Consider the following 17,363-nt stretch of genomic DNA (forward strand, 5'->3'; position numbering starts at 1 on the left):
GGGCTCCCCGCCACTGTCCCAAGTGCCCCCACCTGCCACCCTCCAGCTTCCTGGCACTGACACCAATGATTCCTGACAGTGCCCTCCCTTAACGCACCCTGGCACTCCCCCTCCTCCCCATGCCCTGGCACTTTCCCCTATCCTACCTGACCTCCCATGCTCCCTGGCACTACCCCACCCTGCCTGTGCCTACTACCTTCCTGGTACTGTCCCCATCCCACCTGCCCCACACACTCCCTGGAATAGCCCCATATCCTGCCCCCCCATGCTCCCTGGCACTGCCTCATATCCTCCCTGCCACTGTCTCCACCCGGCCTGCCGCTCCCTGGCACAGCCCCATATTCTTCCTGTCTCCCCGCCCCCGCCCTGGCCCGGCCCGGCACGGCCCGGCACGGCCCTACCTGGCTCGCGCAGGCGGAAGCCCCGCAGGAAGGCCAGGCACTCGCCCAGCCCCGCGCTCAGGGCGAAGCCCCCCTGGAAGGGGCAGCGGCGGAAGAAGAGCTCGAACTCGGCCGGCTCCCGCTGCCGCCCGGCCCGCCAGTAGGCGTAGGCCATGGTGAACTGGTAGAGGTCGGTGAGCAGCGCCAGCGAGTCCCGCCGCCCCAGCTCCATTCCGGGCACCAGCTGGAGCATCACGTGGGGGCAGAGGGGCGCTGCAGCCAATGGGAGCCCCCGCAGCCCGCAAGGGCGCCTGGGAGTTGTAGTCCGAGTGGGGGTTGGCCCTTGCGAGACACAGGGGGTAGGGGCAGCCCGCCCTTCCCAGCTGGGCTTGGCTGCAGTGATCGCCTCCCCCGGGCCGGCTGTAGGACTGCACGTGGCTTCTATGCCCACCCTTCCATGGCTTGGCTCAGGGATCAGGTCCCTAAAGGTATTTGGGCTCCAAACGTCCATGGAAATCAATGGAGCCGAAATAGGGTGACCAGGTGCCTGGTTTTCAAAAAGGGGCTCCGACAGTGTCCAGTCAAATCTACTGACTAGACACCCAAAGTCTGGATACTGGGGGTGGGGGAGGCAGGGAGGCACTGTCCATCACCCGCGTCAGCTCCTGCTCAGGCAGGGCTGCAGGCAAGTCCCTACCAATCTGTGCAGAAGGAGGCAGGAGAGAGGAGGGACAGAGGAGTGATTGTTGGGCAGGGCCTCTGGAGAACAGGTAGGGGAGGGGTGAGTCCTCAGGGGGAAGAAAAGAGGTTCCAGCATTCTTGCTGGAGTGTCCTGTTTTTAAATATTACGAAGTTGGCAACCCTAAGCCTAAATACTTTTAGGAATCTGGGCCTAGGTGCTTCCCTCACATAAGGCTCAAACAGCATTTTACCAGGCACCGTGCACGGGACTTACACTTCTGTTATAACAGACTTTCTTACACCACATTCATCATTGTAATATCAGGGTGTCTTCTAGTCGCGCATTAAACAAGCTGACTAACAGCTGTCACTTGTAGTTTGTTCCTGAGCTTTGAAATTCAAGTCCTCTGTTCCCCAGAGCCAGGTAAATATTATCTGCATTGTACAGGTGAGGAAACAAGTGCACTGCCTTATGCAATATAGGGAGTACAAGCAATATGAGAGACTGAATTCCCTGCTACATAACTATTAAAGTTAGAATGGCACCTGCTTATGGCAGCTGTACAGGTATATAATTCTTCTAAGGCCCTAGCAAGAGCAAAGAACAAAACTAGCCAAACTTCTACTAAATACAGCACAAGAAATCTTTACCTTCTTTGTTTCCTAATCATACAAAGTAGATGTTTAATCAGAACAGAAGATACCATTGAACATAAGAACGGCCATACTGGATCAGACCAGTTGTCCAGTAGCCTGTCTTGACTGCAGCTGTTGCCAGATACTTCAGAAGGAATGAACAGAACAGGGTAATTTCTAGTGATCCATCCCCCCATCATCCAGTCCCAGCTTCTGCCAATTGGTTTATTGACACCATGAGGTTGCATTCCTGACCATCTTGGCTAATAGGTTTTGATGGACCTATCCCCCCTGAACTTGCCCAGTTCTATTCTGAACCCATTTATATACTTCAAGAAATAAATTAGATGAGTTCACAGAGGATAGGTCCATTAATTGAGATCATCTAGTAGTCCAGCCTCCTGCATAACAGGCCATAAGACTTCCCTGAGCTAACCTCTGTTTGAACACGAGTATTTTTTACAAACACATCCAATTGTGATTTAAACATGTTCCCAGGGGTGTGGGAGTCCATCTTGAGCCTGGGTAAGGTTTTTCCAAAGGTTAATTACCCTCTCCTGACCTGTTAAACATTTACACCATATTTCCAGTCTGACTTTGTCTAGTTTCAGCTTCATAGAAACTTAGAAATGTGGTGCTGGAAAGGACATTGAGAAGTCAAAGTCCAGCCTCCCAGTGCTGAGGCAGTACCAAATAAACCTAGACTAATCCTGACAGGTGTTTGTCTAACCAGTTCTTAAAACATCCAACAGGGATCCCCCCTTCTCTACCTGAAGCCATTGGAGATTAATTACCCTCATTGTTAGAATTTTTTTCCTAATATCTAACCTATATCTTCCTTGCTGCAGATTAAGCCCATTACTTGTGGTCCTACCTCCAGTGGACATGGAGAACAATTGATCCCCGTCCTCTGTAAAACAGCCCTGAACATATCTGAAGACTTATCAGGTCTTTTCTCCAGCTGAAACATGGTTTTTTTTTTGTTTTTTTTTTTTAAAAACACACACTCTTTCTTCATAGTTCAGGTTTTCTAATCCTTTTATCATTTTTGTCACTCTCCTCTGGACTTTCTCCAATTTGTCCACATCTTTCTTAAAGTGACAGCGCTCCAGCTGAGGCCTCATCAGTGCTGAGCAGAGTGGAACAATTGACTCTCATGTCTTACATACAACACTCCACTTACTATGCCCCAGGATGTTGATGTGCATTCTGGTTGTGATCCATTACAACCCCCATCTCCTTTTCAGCAGTGCTACCACCTAGCCAGTTATTCCCCATTGTGTAGTTGCACATTGGATTTTCCTTCCTAAGTGAAGTGCTTAGCACTTGTCTTTATTGAATTTCATCTGGTTGATTTCAGATCAGTTCTCCAATTTGTCAAGCTAATTTTTAATTCTGAACTTACCCTCCAAAGTGCTTCAAGCACTTCTCAGCTTGGCATCATCTGCAAATGTTATAAGCCCACAGAGTTTTGTTTCGGAAGATGGAGTGTATCTACCTTTACACTTGAGAAGTATCACTTGGATATAAAAGCACCAAAGGACTCCCTGCAAAGGAGTGTTTAGTCACCAGGAGGCCTTTCAGGAAATGAAACCCATGGACTGAAATGTACCTGCCTCTTATCTTCACTGCATTCTGGCCCCATCCTACATGTTAGCAGCACCTCTGCTGCTTCCTAGAGCTCTCCCTGCACCTAGGTCTACTTTTCTGAGCCTTCCCTGCAACTCCTGTGCCAGAGCTCAATAAGGAGCATTTAGTACTTAGAGACTAGTATCGGAGGGGTAGCCATGTTAGTCTGGATCTGTAAAAAGCAACAAAGAGTCCTGTGGCACCTTATAGACTAATAGACGGATTGGAACATGAGCTTTTGTGATGAAGTGGATATTCACCCATGAAAGCTTATGCTCCAATCCATCTGTCAGTCTATAAGGTGCCACAGGACTCTTTCATTCATTGGATTCATGATGATACCTGCTGAGTAACACAGATGTATCAATCATTGATCAGATAGGCTTCCACAACTGGATTTCAGTTCGTAATTGCATCCTGAAGTAAAAGAGTCAAGAGCATCAACACACCCTTCCCGAAGCTTCCCTCCACAGCTGACTTTGCTCTCAAATACACAAGCTCTCCTGCAAAAGCAAAACATGAAGGTGTTGAACACCCCCATTCCCACATTGAAATCAACAGACACAGGTGCTTGGCACCTGTCAGGATTGGGCTGTTCATTAAATACAGAAGATATATAATTTCTCAACAGCCCCACACACCTCCATGGCAAGATCAACATGAAGCACTCATTTAGGTAACAGAGAAACTAAATTTATAAAGTTTGCGGACGATACCAAGCTGAGAGGAGTTGCAAGTGGTTTGGAGGACAGGATTAGAATTCAAAATGGTCTTGATAAACTGGAGAAATGGTCTGAAGTAAGTAGGATGCATTTGTCCATACTGAATTTCAAAGTACTATACTTAGGAAGGAACAATCAATTGTAGATATAAAATGGGAAATGACTGCCTAGGAAGGAGTACTGCAGAAAAAGATTGAAGGCTATAGTTGATTATCAGCTATATATGAATCAATGTAACACTGCTGCAAGAAAAAAAAAAGAAAAAAAAAAGGAGACATCATTCTACGATGTATTAGCAGAAGTGTTATAAACAAGACATGAGAAGTAATTCTTCCGCTCAGCTCAGCCCTGATTAGGCCTCAGCTTCAGTATTGTGTCTAGTTCTGGGCATCACACTTTGGGAAAGATGTGAACAAATGGAAAAAGTCCAGAGACAAGCAACAAAAATGATTAAAGGTCTAGAAAAACCTATGAGGAAAGACTGAAAATATTTGGTTTATCTAGTCTGGCAAAGAGAAAACTGAAGGGGGACGTGATAAGTCTTTTCATAAAAGGCTGTTATAAAGAGATGGGCGATAAATTGCTCTCCTTAATCACTGAGGACAGAAGTAGTAATGGGCTTAAACTAGTGCAGGGGAGACTTAGATTAGACATTAGGAAAAAAACCTTCCTAACTGTAAGGGAAGTTAAGCACCAGAACAAGTTACCTAGGGAGGCTGTGGAATCTCCATCATTGGAGGTTTTTTAAGAACCAGTTAAACACCTGTCAGGAATGGTCTAAATAATACTTAATCCTGCCTCAGTACAGAGGACTGGGCTAGATGACCTATCGAGGTCCCTTCCAGACCTACATTTCTACAAAATCCGTTTGGCTCTGCTGTCAGTACACTAGCCTAGTATGGACTCAGGGGTAAGTTAATTACATAGGATTATGAGGAGGTCCCAAGAGAAGTCTTTAAGGGGAGTTTTTTAATATAGCAGCACTGCTTCTAGGTTAGGCTATTTCAATTGATAACATTACTTCTCAATAAGAACAACTATACTGGGTCAGACCAAAGGTCCATCTAGCCCAGTATCCTGTCTTCTGACAGTGGCCAATGCCAGGTGTCCCAGAAGGAATGAACAGAACAGGTAATCATCAAGTGATCCATGCCGTCGCTCATTCCCAACTTCTGGGAAACAGAGGCTAGACACCCCATCTCTGCCCATCCTGGCTAATAGCCATTGAAGGACCTATCCTCCATGAATCTATCTAGTTCTTTTTTGAGCCCTATTATAGTCTTAGCCTTCACAACATCCTCTGGCAAAGAGTTCTACAGGTTGACTGTGAGTTGTGTGAAGAAATACTGCCTTTTGTTTGTTTTAAACCTGCTGCCTATTAATTTCATTCGATGACCCCTAGTTCTTGTGTTATGAGAAGTAAATAACACTTATTTACTTTCTCCACTCCACTCATGATTTTATAGACCTCAATCATATCCCTCCTTAGTCATCTCTTTTCCAAGCTGCAAAGTCCCAGTTTTATTAATCTCGTACAGAAGCCATTCTATACCTCTAACCATTTTTGTTGTCCTTTTCTGAACCTTTTCCAATTCCAATTTATCTTTTTTGAGATGGGGTGACCACATCTGCACACTGTATTCAAGATGTGGGTGTACCCTGGATTTATACAGAGGCAATATCATCTTTTCTGTTTGATTCTCTCTCTCTCTTTCTTAATGATTCCCAACATTGTTCGCTTTTTTGACTGCCGCTGCACAGTGAGTTGATGTTTTCAGAGAACTATTCACAATGACTCCAAGATCTTTCTTGAGTGGTAACAGCTAATTTAGACCCCATCATTTTATATGTACTGTTGGGATTATGTAAAAGCAGCAAAGAATCCTGTGGCACCTTATAGACTAACAGACGTTTTGGAGCATGAGCTTTTGTGGGTGAATACCACTTCGTCAGATGCATGTAGTGGAAATTTCCAGGAGCAGGTATATATATATGCAGGCAAGCTAGAGATAATGAGGTTAGTTCAATCAGGGAGGATGAGGCCCTGTTCTAGCAGTTGAGGTGTGAAAACCAAGGGAGAAGAAACTGGTTTTGTAGTTGGCAAGCCATTCACAGTCTTTGTTCAATCCTGAGCTGATGATGTCAAATTTGCAGATGAACTGAAGCTCAGCAGTTTCTCTTTGAAGTCTGGACCTGAAGTTTTTTTGCTGCAGGATGGCCACCTTAAGGTCTGCTATAGTGTGGCCGGGGAGGTTGAAGTGCTCTCCTACAGGTTTTTGTATATTGCCATTCCTAATGTCTGATTTGTGTCCATTTATCCTTTTCCGTAGCGACTGTCCAGTTTGGCCGATGTACATAGCAGAGGGGCATTGCTAGCATATGATGGCGTATATTACATCGGTGGATGTGCAGGTGAATGAACCAGTGATGGTGTGGCTGATCTGGTTAGGTCCTGTGATGGTGTCGCTGGTGTAGATATGTGGGCAGAGTTGGCATCGAGGTTTGTTGCATGGATTGGTTCCTGACTGGGATTATGTTTTCCAATGGTGACATGTACCCAGTCAATATGGGGATAGATGAAATCCCCCATTATTGAGCTTTTTATTTTAATAGCCTCTCTAATCTCCCTGAGCATTTCAATCCCTATCACCATCCTGGCCAGGTGGTCGGCAGTATATCCCTACTGCTATATTCTTGTTATTCAGGCATGGAATTACTATCCAGAGAGATTCTGTGGGACAGTTTGGTGACTGAAAGCAATATCAGAGTGTGAATACAGACACTAAGTCAGCCCGAGTCTACGCTCTTCCTGTCACACACAGTCCAATGAGAGTCATACTCGGAGTGTAGTGCCAGAAGGTATCATTGGTCTAGGTCATCTAGTCTGATCTCTGGTATCTCATAGGCCACCAACGCCACTCAGCATCTACACACTAACCACAACCGGAACTAGACCAAAGCCCACAGGAGACTAGACCTAGTGCCACAGGCAAAGACTAGAAGGGACCGAGGTACACCAGTGCCCAAGGTCCTTGCAACGGCAGGGCAATGATTAAATGAGATATACCCAGATATTGCTGGCAAGTGACCCACACCCACATGCTGCAGAGGAAGGTGAAAAACACCAAAGTCACTGCCAGTTGGACCAGGGGTAATTCTTTCCCAACTTCATACGTGGTGATCAGTTAGACCCTGAGCATGTGAGCAAGAACCAGTCAGCTGTGCACTCAGAGGAGAGAGTGCTCACTGCCACCTCAGAGCCCTGGCCCTCCCTGCCCAATGTTCTATCTCCAGCTGTGGCCATCTCTGATGCTTCAGAGGAAGGAGATAAGGGGAGGTGTGACCTCTGCAGGTGGCAGGCAAATTCAAAGGACAGTTTCATGTTAAAGATTTGATTTTTTTTTAAAACATGATTAAAGTAGCTAATGTGAATAAAGGCAGCTACTTTTTAAAGTTACTTAACAAGCCAGCAAAACTTCTGAACTTAGAGCTGTTTTTAGCAGGTCTAAATAAATGAAACCCTAAAATCTCTTCACTATTTCATGGCCAAAGCTCAGCACAATGAAATTTAACAGTTATAAAAGTCTGGAAAATACAAATTACGAGCCTTACATTATAACCTAATGTTTGTACACTCCGTTTAAGACTAAGGGAAACAATGGGTTCTAACCCCTGCTTGGGTGAAGTGGAAGCATAAAATACAGCCAAGTATGATATTTGTGGCTATTCACTCTGGGCTATTTTATAGGACCCCTTGTCGTACCAGCTTGTCAATGACATTGGGGATGATAGTTGGCTTTCCCCTATTTTGCAGTTTTGTAAGCAATATGCACAAGAGACTCCTGGGATGTTGGCTACCACCTTCTGATCCCCTGTGCAACTGGCACACGTTGCAAGGAAAGACACCCCACACCACCTGCACTCAAAATCTTGACCTTTTATTAGTTACAGTTCCAGAAAGGATAAACGTTAGCTCTTAGATCTTGTTGAAAGCCGCTATGTCGACACTCTGCACCTGAAATAGAACAAGAAATGCTGTTAAAGATCAGAAAACACATTCCAGAGATTTAAAATGTACAGAAAGCACAATTATTGGAGTGGTTTCTTGACAGAAGAAGTTTGCTCTAACCACCCCCAAGTTTATAAAGCACAATCCTTTATTAAAAGACCATTTTTTAATAAGTCAATAATTAGTCCTGCGAATGGTCATATTTTAGGATTGGGAGCTTATATAACTATTAATGGCGATCAGGATCAGAACCCCATTGTGCTGGGTATTGTACAAATGGCAAGAAAAAGTTCCCATCCCAGAGAACTTACAAATTAAAACTGGTTTCAGACTCACTCTATAGAAAGGGGATAAGTTCCATTCTTAATTATGGTCTGTGGGCCAGGATATATAGTTTTAGGACTGCATACTCTCCTGAATCCACAGCAACCTCTCACTGATGTGAAAGGTTAGTTTGCACAGATCAAAGGTAGGAGATAGTTAATTTACTACATAAAGGCTATGTTAATATTTGTCAATGCGCTGTGTCATCTTCAGGACCACTCAGTGGGAAAAAAATAGTGTTCAGGATTGCCACTATTTCTGCTCTTTGTTTCTCTCCTTGTCCTCATCCTTGTGGGTCTCCTCTCTTCCCCACACAATAAGTCCCAATTCCACCTCTGCTGTAGACTTCATTCCATCCCACATCCATGTCCCATCCTGGCTGCTAAAACAATCAGACACAAAATAGTGAATTGCTGTCCCTGAAGCATCAACACACTAAGCACCAGGAACTAGGCACCCCAATGAGTACAAGGGCGAGGGAGGTTCACACCTCTAAGTTATTGCTTCAGGCTGTCTGCAGGCTCTGGAACAGCATCCTTATACTCTTCGTGTTTTCAGGGTTATCTTCACAAACATGGGGATTAAAAACTCATGTCCCCTCCCACCCTTGAAAGTTTAGATGATGCAGAATCTGAATATATTGTAGGCTGCAAACACATGAAGTGGATCAAAATCTGGGATGTGGGTTTAAGGGCCCAGGTGTTTGAAAGCACTGCAAGGCACTAGGGGAGGACTTACGTAGTCTTCAAACTTAGTGATCTCCTCCTCCAGTATGTCTGTTCCAACCTTGTCATCCTCCACTACGCACTGGATCTGGAGCTTCTTAATACCATAGCCCACTGGAACCAACTTGGAGGCTCCCCAAACCAGGCCATCCATCTGAATGGACCGGACGCAGTCCTCCATCTTTGCCATGTCAGTTTCATCGTCCCACTAACAAAGCACAAAAAAGGAACTTAGAAGGTTTACCTACACTAGCATTAGGCTGTGGGACTGTCCGTCAGGGCTGTGGATTCTGCAATCCTCAACAATGGAAGCTGAACTGGATCAACGTGGTACGTATTCCAATTCCATACATATAACAGCAACAAGGGGTTTAAAACACACTACCCTGTAGGTCTGCGATCAGGAAAGCAGTGAGGAGATGCGAGGCAGAACTCTTCTGTGCTCAGCAGAGAACAAGACTGACAAAATCATGAATTCTACTTGTACCTGCCAATTTGCTAGGCAGTGCTCTAGTCAGTGATGTGCCAATATTCAGCTCTTTCCACCCAGTTCTGCCATCGGTCTCTGTTAACGAGTCCTTTCTCTGATGAAAGGAGCCTTTCCCAGAGGAATCATCTCTCAAGTTTGACTCTGCATGAAGCAAGACCAAGTTACTGCAGATGCTCTGGATTCTGCATACCTAGGGGGAAGTGTTCTTGGAATGATGCGTCACTTCTTCCATCTCAGGGTCTCAGCTTCAAGAACTAACTCTAAGCCCTTGATAGCTGATAAAACTACTACTTAGCACTTATATAGTTAGCCAGAAGTGTTGGGTAATCCTATACACTTTCGTTTCATTGTCATCTTGAGAGAGTTTGTGCTTTACTGATCATTAATCTGTGCTTGTATTTCAGGCTTTTATTCCCTATATGTGTACTCTAACAGGTGCAAGTTTTTTCAAGGGCTTTTCCACACAGACACGTCATGCATGGCAAGCCATGGTGTGAACTTAAAAACACTCTACCCTGTCACACTTTAAGACTGAAACAGCAGTATGTGAAAGCGCTCTATGGAACTTTTAGTGCGTGGTAGCAGGGCCCACCTGCCCAGATTGCACACAGCAGGCTAGAGAGCTACAGATTTACACCCCAGCTTCCTACTCTCTAACTGACCATGTAAATAAGCCCCAACAGAAGACAGATCTTCCAAACCAGGGGTGATCGAACTGCAGCCCACAGAACATCTGCAACTGCCATCTTTAATATGGAGCAGAACAGCTCACAGATCCCATCATGCAATGCTCAATGCCGATCCAAACAACTGCATGCTGACAGGTTCTGTAATTTGTGCACCAGATCATCTACACAGGGCAGCTGCAGTCTGCAAGTTAGATGTAACTAGGTGACAAGATGTCCTAATTTTATAGGGACAGTCCTGATTTTTGTGCCTTTTTCTTATATAGGCTCATATTACCCCCCACCCCGTCCCGATTTTTCACACTTACTGTCTGGTCACCCTAGATGTAACCCACACACTCCTGCAATGTTACAATCATAATCTCAGGACAGGCATCCCACTTTAGAGCCAAAACAGTTGTTGTGTAAGGAATAGCTTAAGCTGCTTACAGGCTTGACATCCAGAAGGATGGAAGACTTGGCAATGAGGCCAGGCTTTTTAGACTTCTTCTCCGCATACTGGCGTAGTCGCTCTTCCCGAACTTTGGCAGCCTCCTGGTCTTCCTCTTCGTCCCCACTGCCAAATAGGTCAATGTCATCATCCTCATCTTCGTCGTCAGCCTCGGATGGTCCTACTTTCTTTGCAGGTGGAGCAGAAGGGAGTTCCACTTTCTTTGAGGGAGCAGCAGGTGATTCCACCTTCTTCATTGGGGTGACATGCTTCATGGAGGCAACGGGCAAAAGAGGGAGAAAATAAATCCAAGCGTAAAATAAAGCAGCAAACTCCACCCCCTATCACAGTTATGACCTGACTTGCCAAAACAAGACTATGCCACCATCCAAAGGCATGAGCTCAAAGTCAAGCAGCCAGGAGCTTGATGCTTATATTCAAGGCACTCAATGGCCTGGGCCCAGCATATCAAAAGAGCTTAAGTGCCAGGCACATGTCTGCAGGATGCCTTCTCTAAGCGGCATAGTAACATGTACACTTAAAAATAACCCCCAAAAGAAATTGCTCCAGCGCACAAACAATTCTTCCTGCGGGCAAGGGAGGGAAGAGAGAGTGAACCACATTACGTAGGTTAATCTCACTGCTCGGTGCCCTACCAGAAGGCACTTTAAGGGTATGTCTATTCAGCCAAGAAAAACCTGTGGCTGGCCTGTACAGCCAACTCGGGCTCACGGGACTCAGGCTGCAGGGCCGTTTCACAGCAATGAAACGGTTCCACGAACTAGAGTCATCAGGCACAGTCCAGCCGAGGGTTTTTCTTGGCTGTGTAGACATACCCTCAGATACTGATGAAGGTACTATTAAAAGAAAATTTGTAGAATATAATACACAGGGGCAAAAGTTAGTTCCATTAAAGTTCTCCAATGCATCCTCCAAACTGGGGCAAGATGCAACGGGTACAGGATACTCAGCTCCCAGAGAGATTACTTCCTCCTACTCGAGGCAAAGATTCTCACAAGGCTTCTGAGAACCAACAGGTCCCCAAGTCTGTCCATCTGTATAGGTCTCTCCTTGCTATATACCTAATAGGTATCAAGAAGCTTAGTTTACTTAGTGTGCTCCCATTTATGCACAAGTGTAAATTACTGGCTTAGCATCACAGATTTTGGTGGACCTCTGCAGATTTGTCACAGCTGAGGAACTGGCCCATCACATATCCTCTTCACTGGGCCTGAAGCAGGAAAATCCATGCTCTGCATCTGCACTTGGGCTGAGATGAGGAAGAAAGAGCAGCTCTAGAAGGCTCTGCTGGGGAGGCCTTAGCTAACACTTGTGGAGAGATCTCTCTTCTCCTTAGTAGGTGTCATGAAGTATTCTAAACTGACTTGGCACCTTGAGGAGTTGATTACCTGGGTTGGCGGCGTTGCTGAGGGATGGTGAGAGGTGGAGCATTTTTCTAGTGTGTTTAGGCGAGTTTCCAGCTTGGAGATGGCCAGCTGAAGATCTGCAACAACTAGAAAAGGGAGAAAGAACTCTCATCTTACTAGTTCAACACATGGCAGAAGATGCAGCAATTATTCTTTGGTCAGGTCAGGATGAGTTTGCTTTCACTCTAGGCAGGCTACCAAGCAAACTGCATCTATCCCAACTCAAGAGAAATCCTCACTCCCACGTTAACAAAACCACCAACAAAATACACACAATTCACAGGGCTTCAACATGTTACACTGAGCGGTCAGCAAGATGTGCCTGCCACTAGCTGCCAAGTCCAATGTGTTTTCTTGCCAGAGATTTCTCACTTACCACTGTGGAGATTTTGGTTCTCCACCTCCAGGTTAGCTATTCTGGTGACGAGCTCATTTTGGTCACCAGCAGGCCCAGCTGAAGAAGTCGTGCTTGCACTCTGCAACAAGGGAAACCAAGATGAAAAACTAGCCTGTTCACTCAGTTCTCAGACTAAGACAGACATGCTGCCTCTCTAATGCAGGAAGGCAGAGACAACACTGGGAAAAAGGAGAAGAGATTTTACAGGCTAGCTAGAAAAGAGCCCTTTTGATCGCAAGCCTTTTAAAGCAAATGTTAAACACCAAAATCAGAATGTGAAAAAGAATTTCTGGTGGAGCTGGCAGGTTCAGAAGACCACCACATTTCTATAGTCCCAAACTGTGGACTACCTTAATATTTGCATCTCTAGAATCTTTCAAAGCTGCTCTAGTGCACCTCAAAAAACTTACAAACATTACTTACACTTACCCCTGCTAAGGAGGTAAAGAGCTTCCAATTACAGATAAGGAAACTGAGGTACAGATGGCTGAAGTGACTTGGTTGAGGTCATTCAGTAAATCAGTGGCAAGGGTAGGAATAGAACATAAGAACACAGAACTAGCAGAAGACAAACGAACAGCGAACAATTTTTTTCAGGAGGAGGAAGCCTGCCAAACAACCAGTGGGGCCACTGGACGATCGAGGGGCTAAAGGAGCACTAAAGAAAGACAAGGCCATTGTGGAGAAGCTAAATTAATTATTTGCATTGTCTTCGTTGCAGAGGATGTCAGGGAGATTCCCATACCTGAGCCATTCTTTTTAAATAAATCTGAAAAGTTTCCCAGATTCAGGTGTCAGAGGAAGTTTTGGCACAAACTAATAAATTAAATAGTAACTGGTCACCAGGATCAGATGGGATTCACCCAAGGGTTCTGAAGGAATTCAAATATGAAACTGCAGAACTATTAACTGTGGTATGTAACCTATTGCCTAAATCTGCTTCTGTACCAGATGACTGGAGAACAGCTAATGTGATGCCAATTTTTAAAAAAGGCTCTAGAGGTAATCCTGACAGTTGCAGACAGGTTAAGTCTAACTTCAGTACCAGACAAATTGGTTGAAACTATAGTAAAGAACAGAATTATCAGACACATACATGAACAGGATTTGTTGGGAAAGTCAACATGGCTTTTGTAAAGGGAAATCCTGCCTCAATCTACTAGAATTCTTTGAGGGGGTCAGATATGTGGACAAGGATGATCCTGTGGATATAGTGTACTTGGACTTTCAGAAAGCCTTTGACAAGGTCCCTCACCAAAGGCTCTTAAGCAAACTAAGCAATCATAGCATAGAGAGACACAATTCTTTCATGAATCACTAACTGGTTAAAAGATAGGAAACAAAGGGTAAGAATAAATGGTCAGTTTTCAGAATAGAGAGAAGTAAATAGTGGTGTCCATCAAGGATGTCTACTGGGATCGGTGCTGTTCAACATTCACAATGAATGATGGGTCACCTGATAAGTGCCCTGCTCTGTTCACTCCCTTTGAAGCATCTGGCATTGGCCACCGGTGGAAGACAGGATATTGGCCTAGATGGGCCATTGGTCTGACCCAGTATGGCCATTCTTTAATTCTCTGCAGAGAATTAGATAGTCGCCCGGGGGGGTTCAGGGAACATGAGAACCATGTGTTCTTCTCTGCATTAATCCCCCATGGTCTTGTGTCCAGGACACCAGGGATACTCCTGCAGATTGTTTGTTTTTTTTTTCCCACCAAGTTGCACAAACCAGTCTTGTGGCTGCCTTGCTATAGGTTGGCTCCCAAGCTTGGGGGGGGGGGGGGGGGGGGGTTCAGCAAAGGCTGGGACTGCTGTGAAGGGAGCAAGAAGAAGAGAGGAGCATCGTCTATCTTTCATACAATCCCTTCCAGCTATAAGAGGAGCACACTTTGGAGAACACCAGATTCAGCCCTCAGCTAAAGATTACTGTTCTGACACAAGGCTTTGGGTTAATGGGCAGATCTTAGAAGAAAACCCCACCATCACCACCACTCCTGGACCCCTGGAGCGTGGCTTCCAGGTGGCACAAGATGCCAAAAACTCAAGACTCATCCAAAGGGCAAACCACGTGTGATAGGCACGGGCTCTGACATATAGGGGCAGATCTGCAACCCAGGGCCTTTAGCTCAGAGGTGGGAGGCCTACCTATTGAGTCCTTAAGACCTATCCTCTAACTGTGGACACTGACAGTCTGCCTAGGGACAGACTCCTGAGTGTCCAGCATAGCGCTGGTAGCAAATGCATTGCAAGAATTCATCCAATCACCTGGGGCCCATACATTTCAGCATGAAGTTTTTATCCAAACGGGGGCTGTTTCTTCCTCCAGTTTATTCACAAAAAAGAGAATCACTGGTTAGCTGTCCCCCATCCCCAACAGGACTTACAGTCAGGCGACCTGACTTTCTCTTGGACTGGGCAGGTGGGGCTTCTTGGGGGCTATCCAGAATGGTCTTGCGCTGGTAACGGTGAAAGGTTTGGGGATTCAGGACAAGTATAATATGAAAAAGAACGTAAGCATTTCACTCATGCTAGGGTCGGCATTCAAATAGAGGCATCACAGATGCATGCAGGAAAACCATTCACATTCATCAGGACAGTGAGCCATATCTTCACAGAATCCACATCCATAAACATTGACCTGCTAAACAGAAAGATTCAAGTGGACGGGGAGGAAAACAGCACTACATTAAATCTTCCTAGTCAGCCTTGGCTTGAACTGCTGTGATAAAATACAGTTTATATGCCAGGTATTCATATTGCCAGCTTCTAGTTACATATCCTAATACTTCCCAGGAAGGTTCAGTCGCTTGGTGACAGGACAAAGAATCAAGAAGTCTGGATTCTATCACCAGCCCTGACCTTGACTTGCAGTGTGATTGGGACAATTTCCCTATCTACAGAACAATAAAAGACAGCACACTATATAAGTGCTAAATATCATTATATTATGTGGCATTTTTTATTGTTAAAGCATTGTAAAAATCAACTAACTCTTAGCACTCTGGTACGACAGATAAGTATCCCCATTTTACAGACGGGAAACCAAGACACAGAGGATATGTCAACACAGCAATCGGAAGGCATGACTGAAGCATATGCAGGCATACACATGTTTGCTCATGAAGAACAGCAGTGAAGCCACGACAGCATGGGCTAGCCACCCGAGTACGTACCCTGGGTCCCAGGTGGGATTATACTCTGACAGCTAGCCTGTAGCACTGCAGCTACACTGTTATTTTTAGCAAGCCAGCTCAGATATGCTTATACGCACTGCAATCACATCTCCTGAATGCCATATAGACATACCCAGATAAATTAACTAACTTTCTTAAAGTCAGACTGAATCAGCAGCAGTCAGGATTAACTCAGGAGTTCCCAGCTCCTAGCCAGAAGCAAAATCCAGGAGACCACACTCATTTCTCTCCTACAGAGAATAAAGCAGCAACATCGACACTAAGCAAATAGCTCACATGACAAAAGTCAGCAATGGCTTCCCCCCCACCTTCCCAAACTGGTGTTGAAAACTAACTGCTAGCAAATACAGGACAACCAGGGTCAGCACCAGGTCATTTCCTAGTACAGACTCACTTGACAAGGCCACTGCTAGCCCAGCTCAGTAAACCATGAGGTTTTCAAGGCTAAAACTCATTGAAACCCTCAACAGTTAGAACTCTTTCTGCTCTATTTACACCAACAGGTCTGAGAACAAAATATAGCTAGTTTAATTAAATGAGTGAACAAGGACAGCAGTCTCTTCCATACATCATTTAAACCCATTTTCTTCCCCTCTACCCATGTCACAGGCACAAGAAAACAAAGGGTATGGCTACACTTACAGTTGTACAGCACTGGGAGTTACAGCCGTCGTCGTATAGCTGTGTAGGGAAAGCACTGCAGTGTGGCCACACTGACAGCTACCAGCAGTGCAGTGTGGCCACATTTGCAGCGCTGTTGGAAGTGGTGCATTGTGGGCAGCTATCCCAGCATTCAAGTGGCTGCAACGTGCTTTTCAAAACAGGGGGGTGGGGTGGAGTGTGACAGGGAGCGTGGGGGAGACAGAGAGAGTGGATTTTTGGAGCTGACACTGTTCTCAGCTCCCTGCCTTGCAAGTTCTAAGGACTGGAAGATACACAGCACCTACCTTCAATCATTTTAAAAGTTTTGACCCCTTCCCCCACCCCTCTCTTATTCACTAAATGCAAATTATGCACTCCTAAATAGCCTTCAGAACAGATAAGCAGCTGCTCAACACGGACTCCCCTCTCTCCTCAAGCAAACAGCTGTGAACATTCCAAAGCAATTCCCCTGCCTCCGCTCGTTGCTCGATGGAGCAAAGAGCAGCTGTGTTTGTTTTTTAGATAAGTAGCTCGGGGGAGCTCGGAGTTCAGCCATTCTTCTGGTTTGTTGTGGACAGGAATTCTGGGATACCTCCTAATACCCTGGAGGCCAACAACAGCACTTTTGGTGGCCACACTTGATAAGCAGCGCTGCATCACCAGTGCTGCAATTGTTACACCCCAAGCAGACCAGGTGTACAGCCAAGGCTGCAGCCAGGGAGTTGCAGCGCTGGATGTGCCTTGCAGGTGTGGACAGTTACTAAGTTGCAGCGCTGTAAACCCACCATCAGCGCTGCAACTCTCCAGTGTAGCCAAGCCCAAAGATTAGGCAAGGATGAGGATTTAACATCTTAGGCTGTGTCTACACTGCCACTTTCAGCTCTAAAGCTTTTGTTGTTCAGGGGTGTGGAAAAACACCTCAGAGTGACAAAAGTTTTAGCACTGAAAAGTGCCAGTATAGACAGCCCTTTATCACCAGGAACATATAGCT

The 17,363-nt window shown here is 45.5% G+C and overlaps 2 protein-coding genes across 9 annotated transcripts in view; both read right to left on the bottom strand.

The window, feature by feature from the left end:
- Nucleotides 1–618, bottom strand: part of NAPRT (nicotinate phosphoribosyltransferase) — a 105,583-nt gene extending 104,965 nt beyond the window's left edge. For all 3 annotated transcript variants that reach the window (XM_050940949.1, XM_050940948.1, XM_050940951.1), the window contains exon 1: nt 402–618. In XM_050940949.1, coding sequence (XP_050796906.1) covers nt 402–612 — 211 coding nt within the window. In that variant the 5' untranslated portion in view covers nt 613–618. The remainder of the gene's footprint in view (nt 1–401) is intronic.
- Nucleotides 619–7,965: 7,347 nt separating this feature from the next.
- The window catches only part of EEF1D (eukaryotic translation elongation factor 1 delta), a 420,646-nt gene continuing 411,248 nt past the window's right edge, over nt 7,966–17,363 (bottom strand). For 4 of the 6 annotated variants that reach the window (XM_050940811.1, XM_050940812.1, XM_050940809.1 and 1 more), the window contains 6 exons: nt 14,921–14,992; nt 12,516–12,615; nt 12,122–12,225; nt 10,712–10,981; nt 9,120–9,314; nt 7,966–8,063 (listed from right to left, as the gene is read on the bottom strand). In XM_050940811.1, the coding sequence (XP_050796768.1) occupies nt 8,025–8,063; nt 9,120–9,314; nt 10,712–10,981; nt 12,122–12,225; nt 12,516–12,615; nt 14,921–14,992 (780 nt within the window). In that variant the 3' untranslated portion in view covers nt 7,966–8,024. The remainder of the gene's footprint in view (nt 8,064–9,119; nt 9,315–10,711; nt 10,982–12,121; nt 12,226–12,515; nt 12,616–14,920; nt 14,993–17,363) is intronic. The other 2 variants (XM_050940808.1, XM_050940806.1) reach the window with 1 other exon arrangement.

Source organism: Gopherus flavomarginatus, chromosome 2 (assembly GCF_025201925.1).
Source record: "Gopherus flavomarginatus isolate rGopFla2 chromosome 2, rGopFla2.mat.asm, whole genome shotgun sequence".
NCBI lineage: Eukaryota > Metazoa > Chordata > Testudines > Testudinidae > Gopherus > Gopherus flavomarginatus.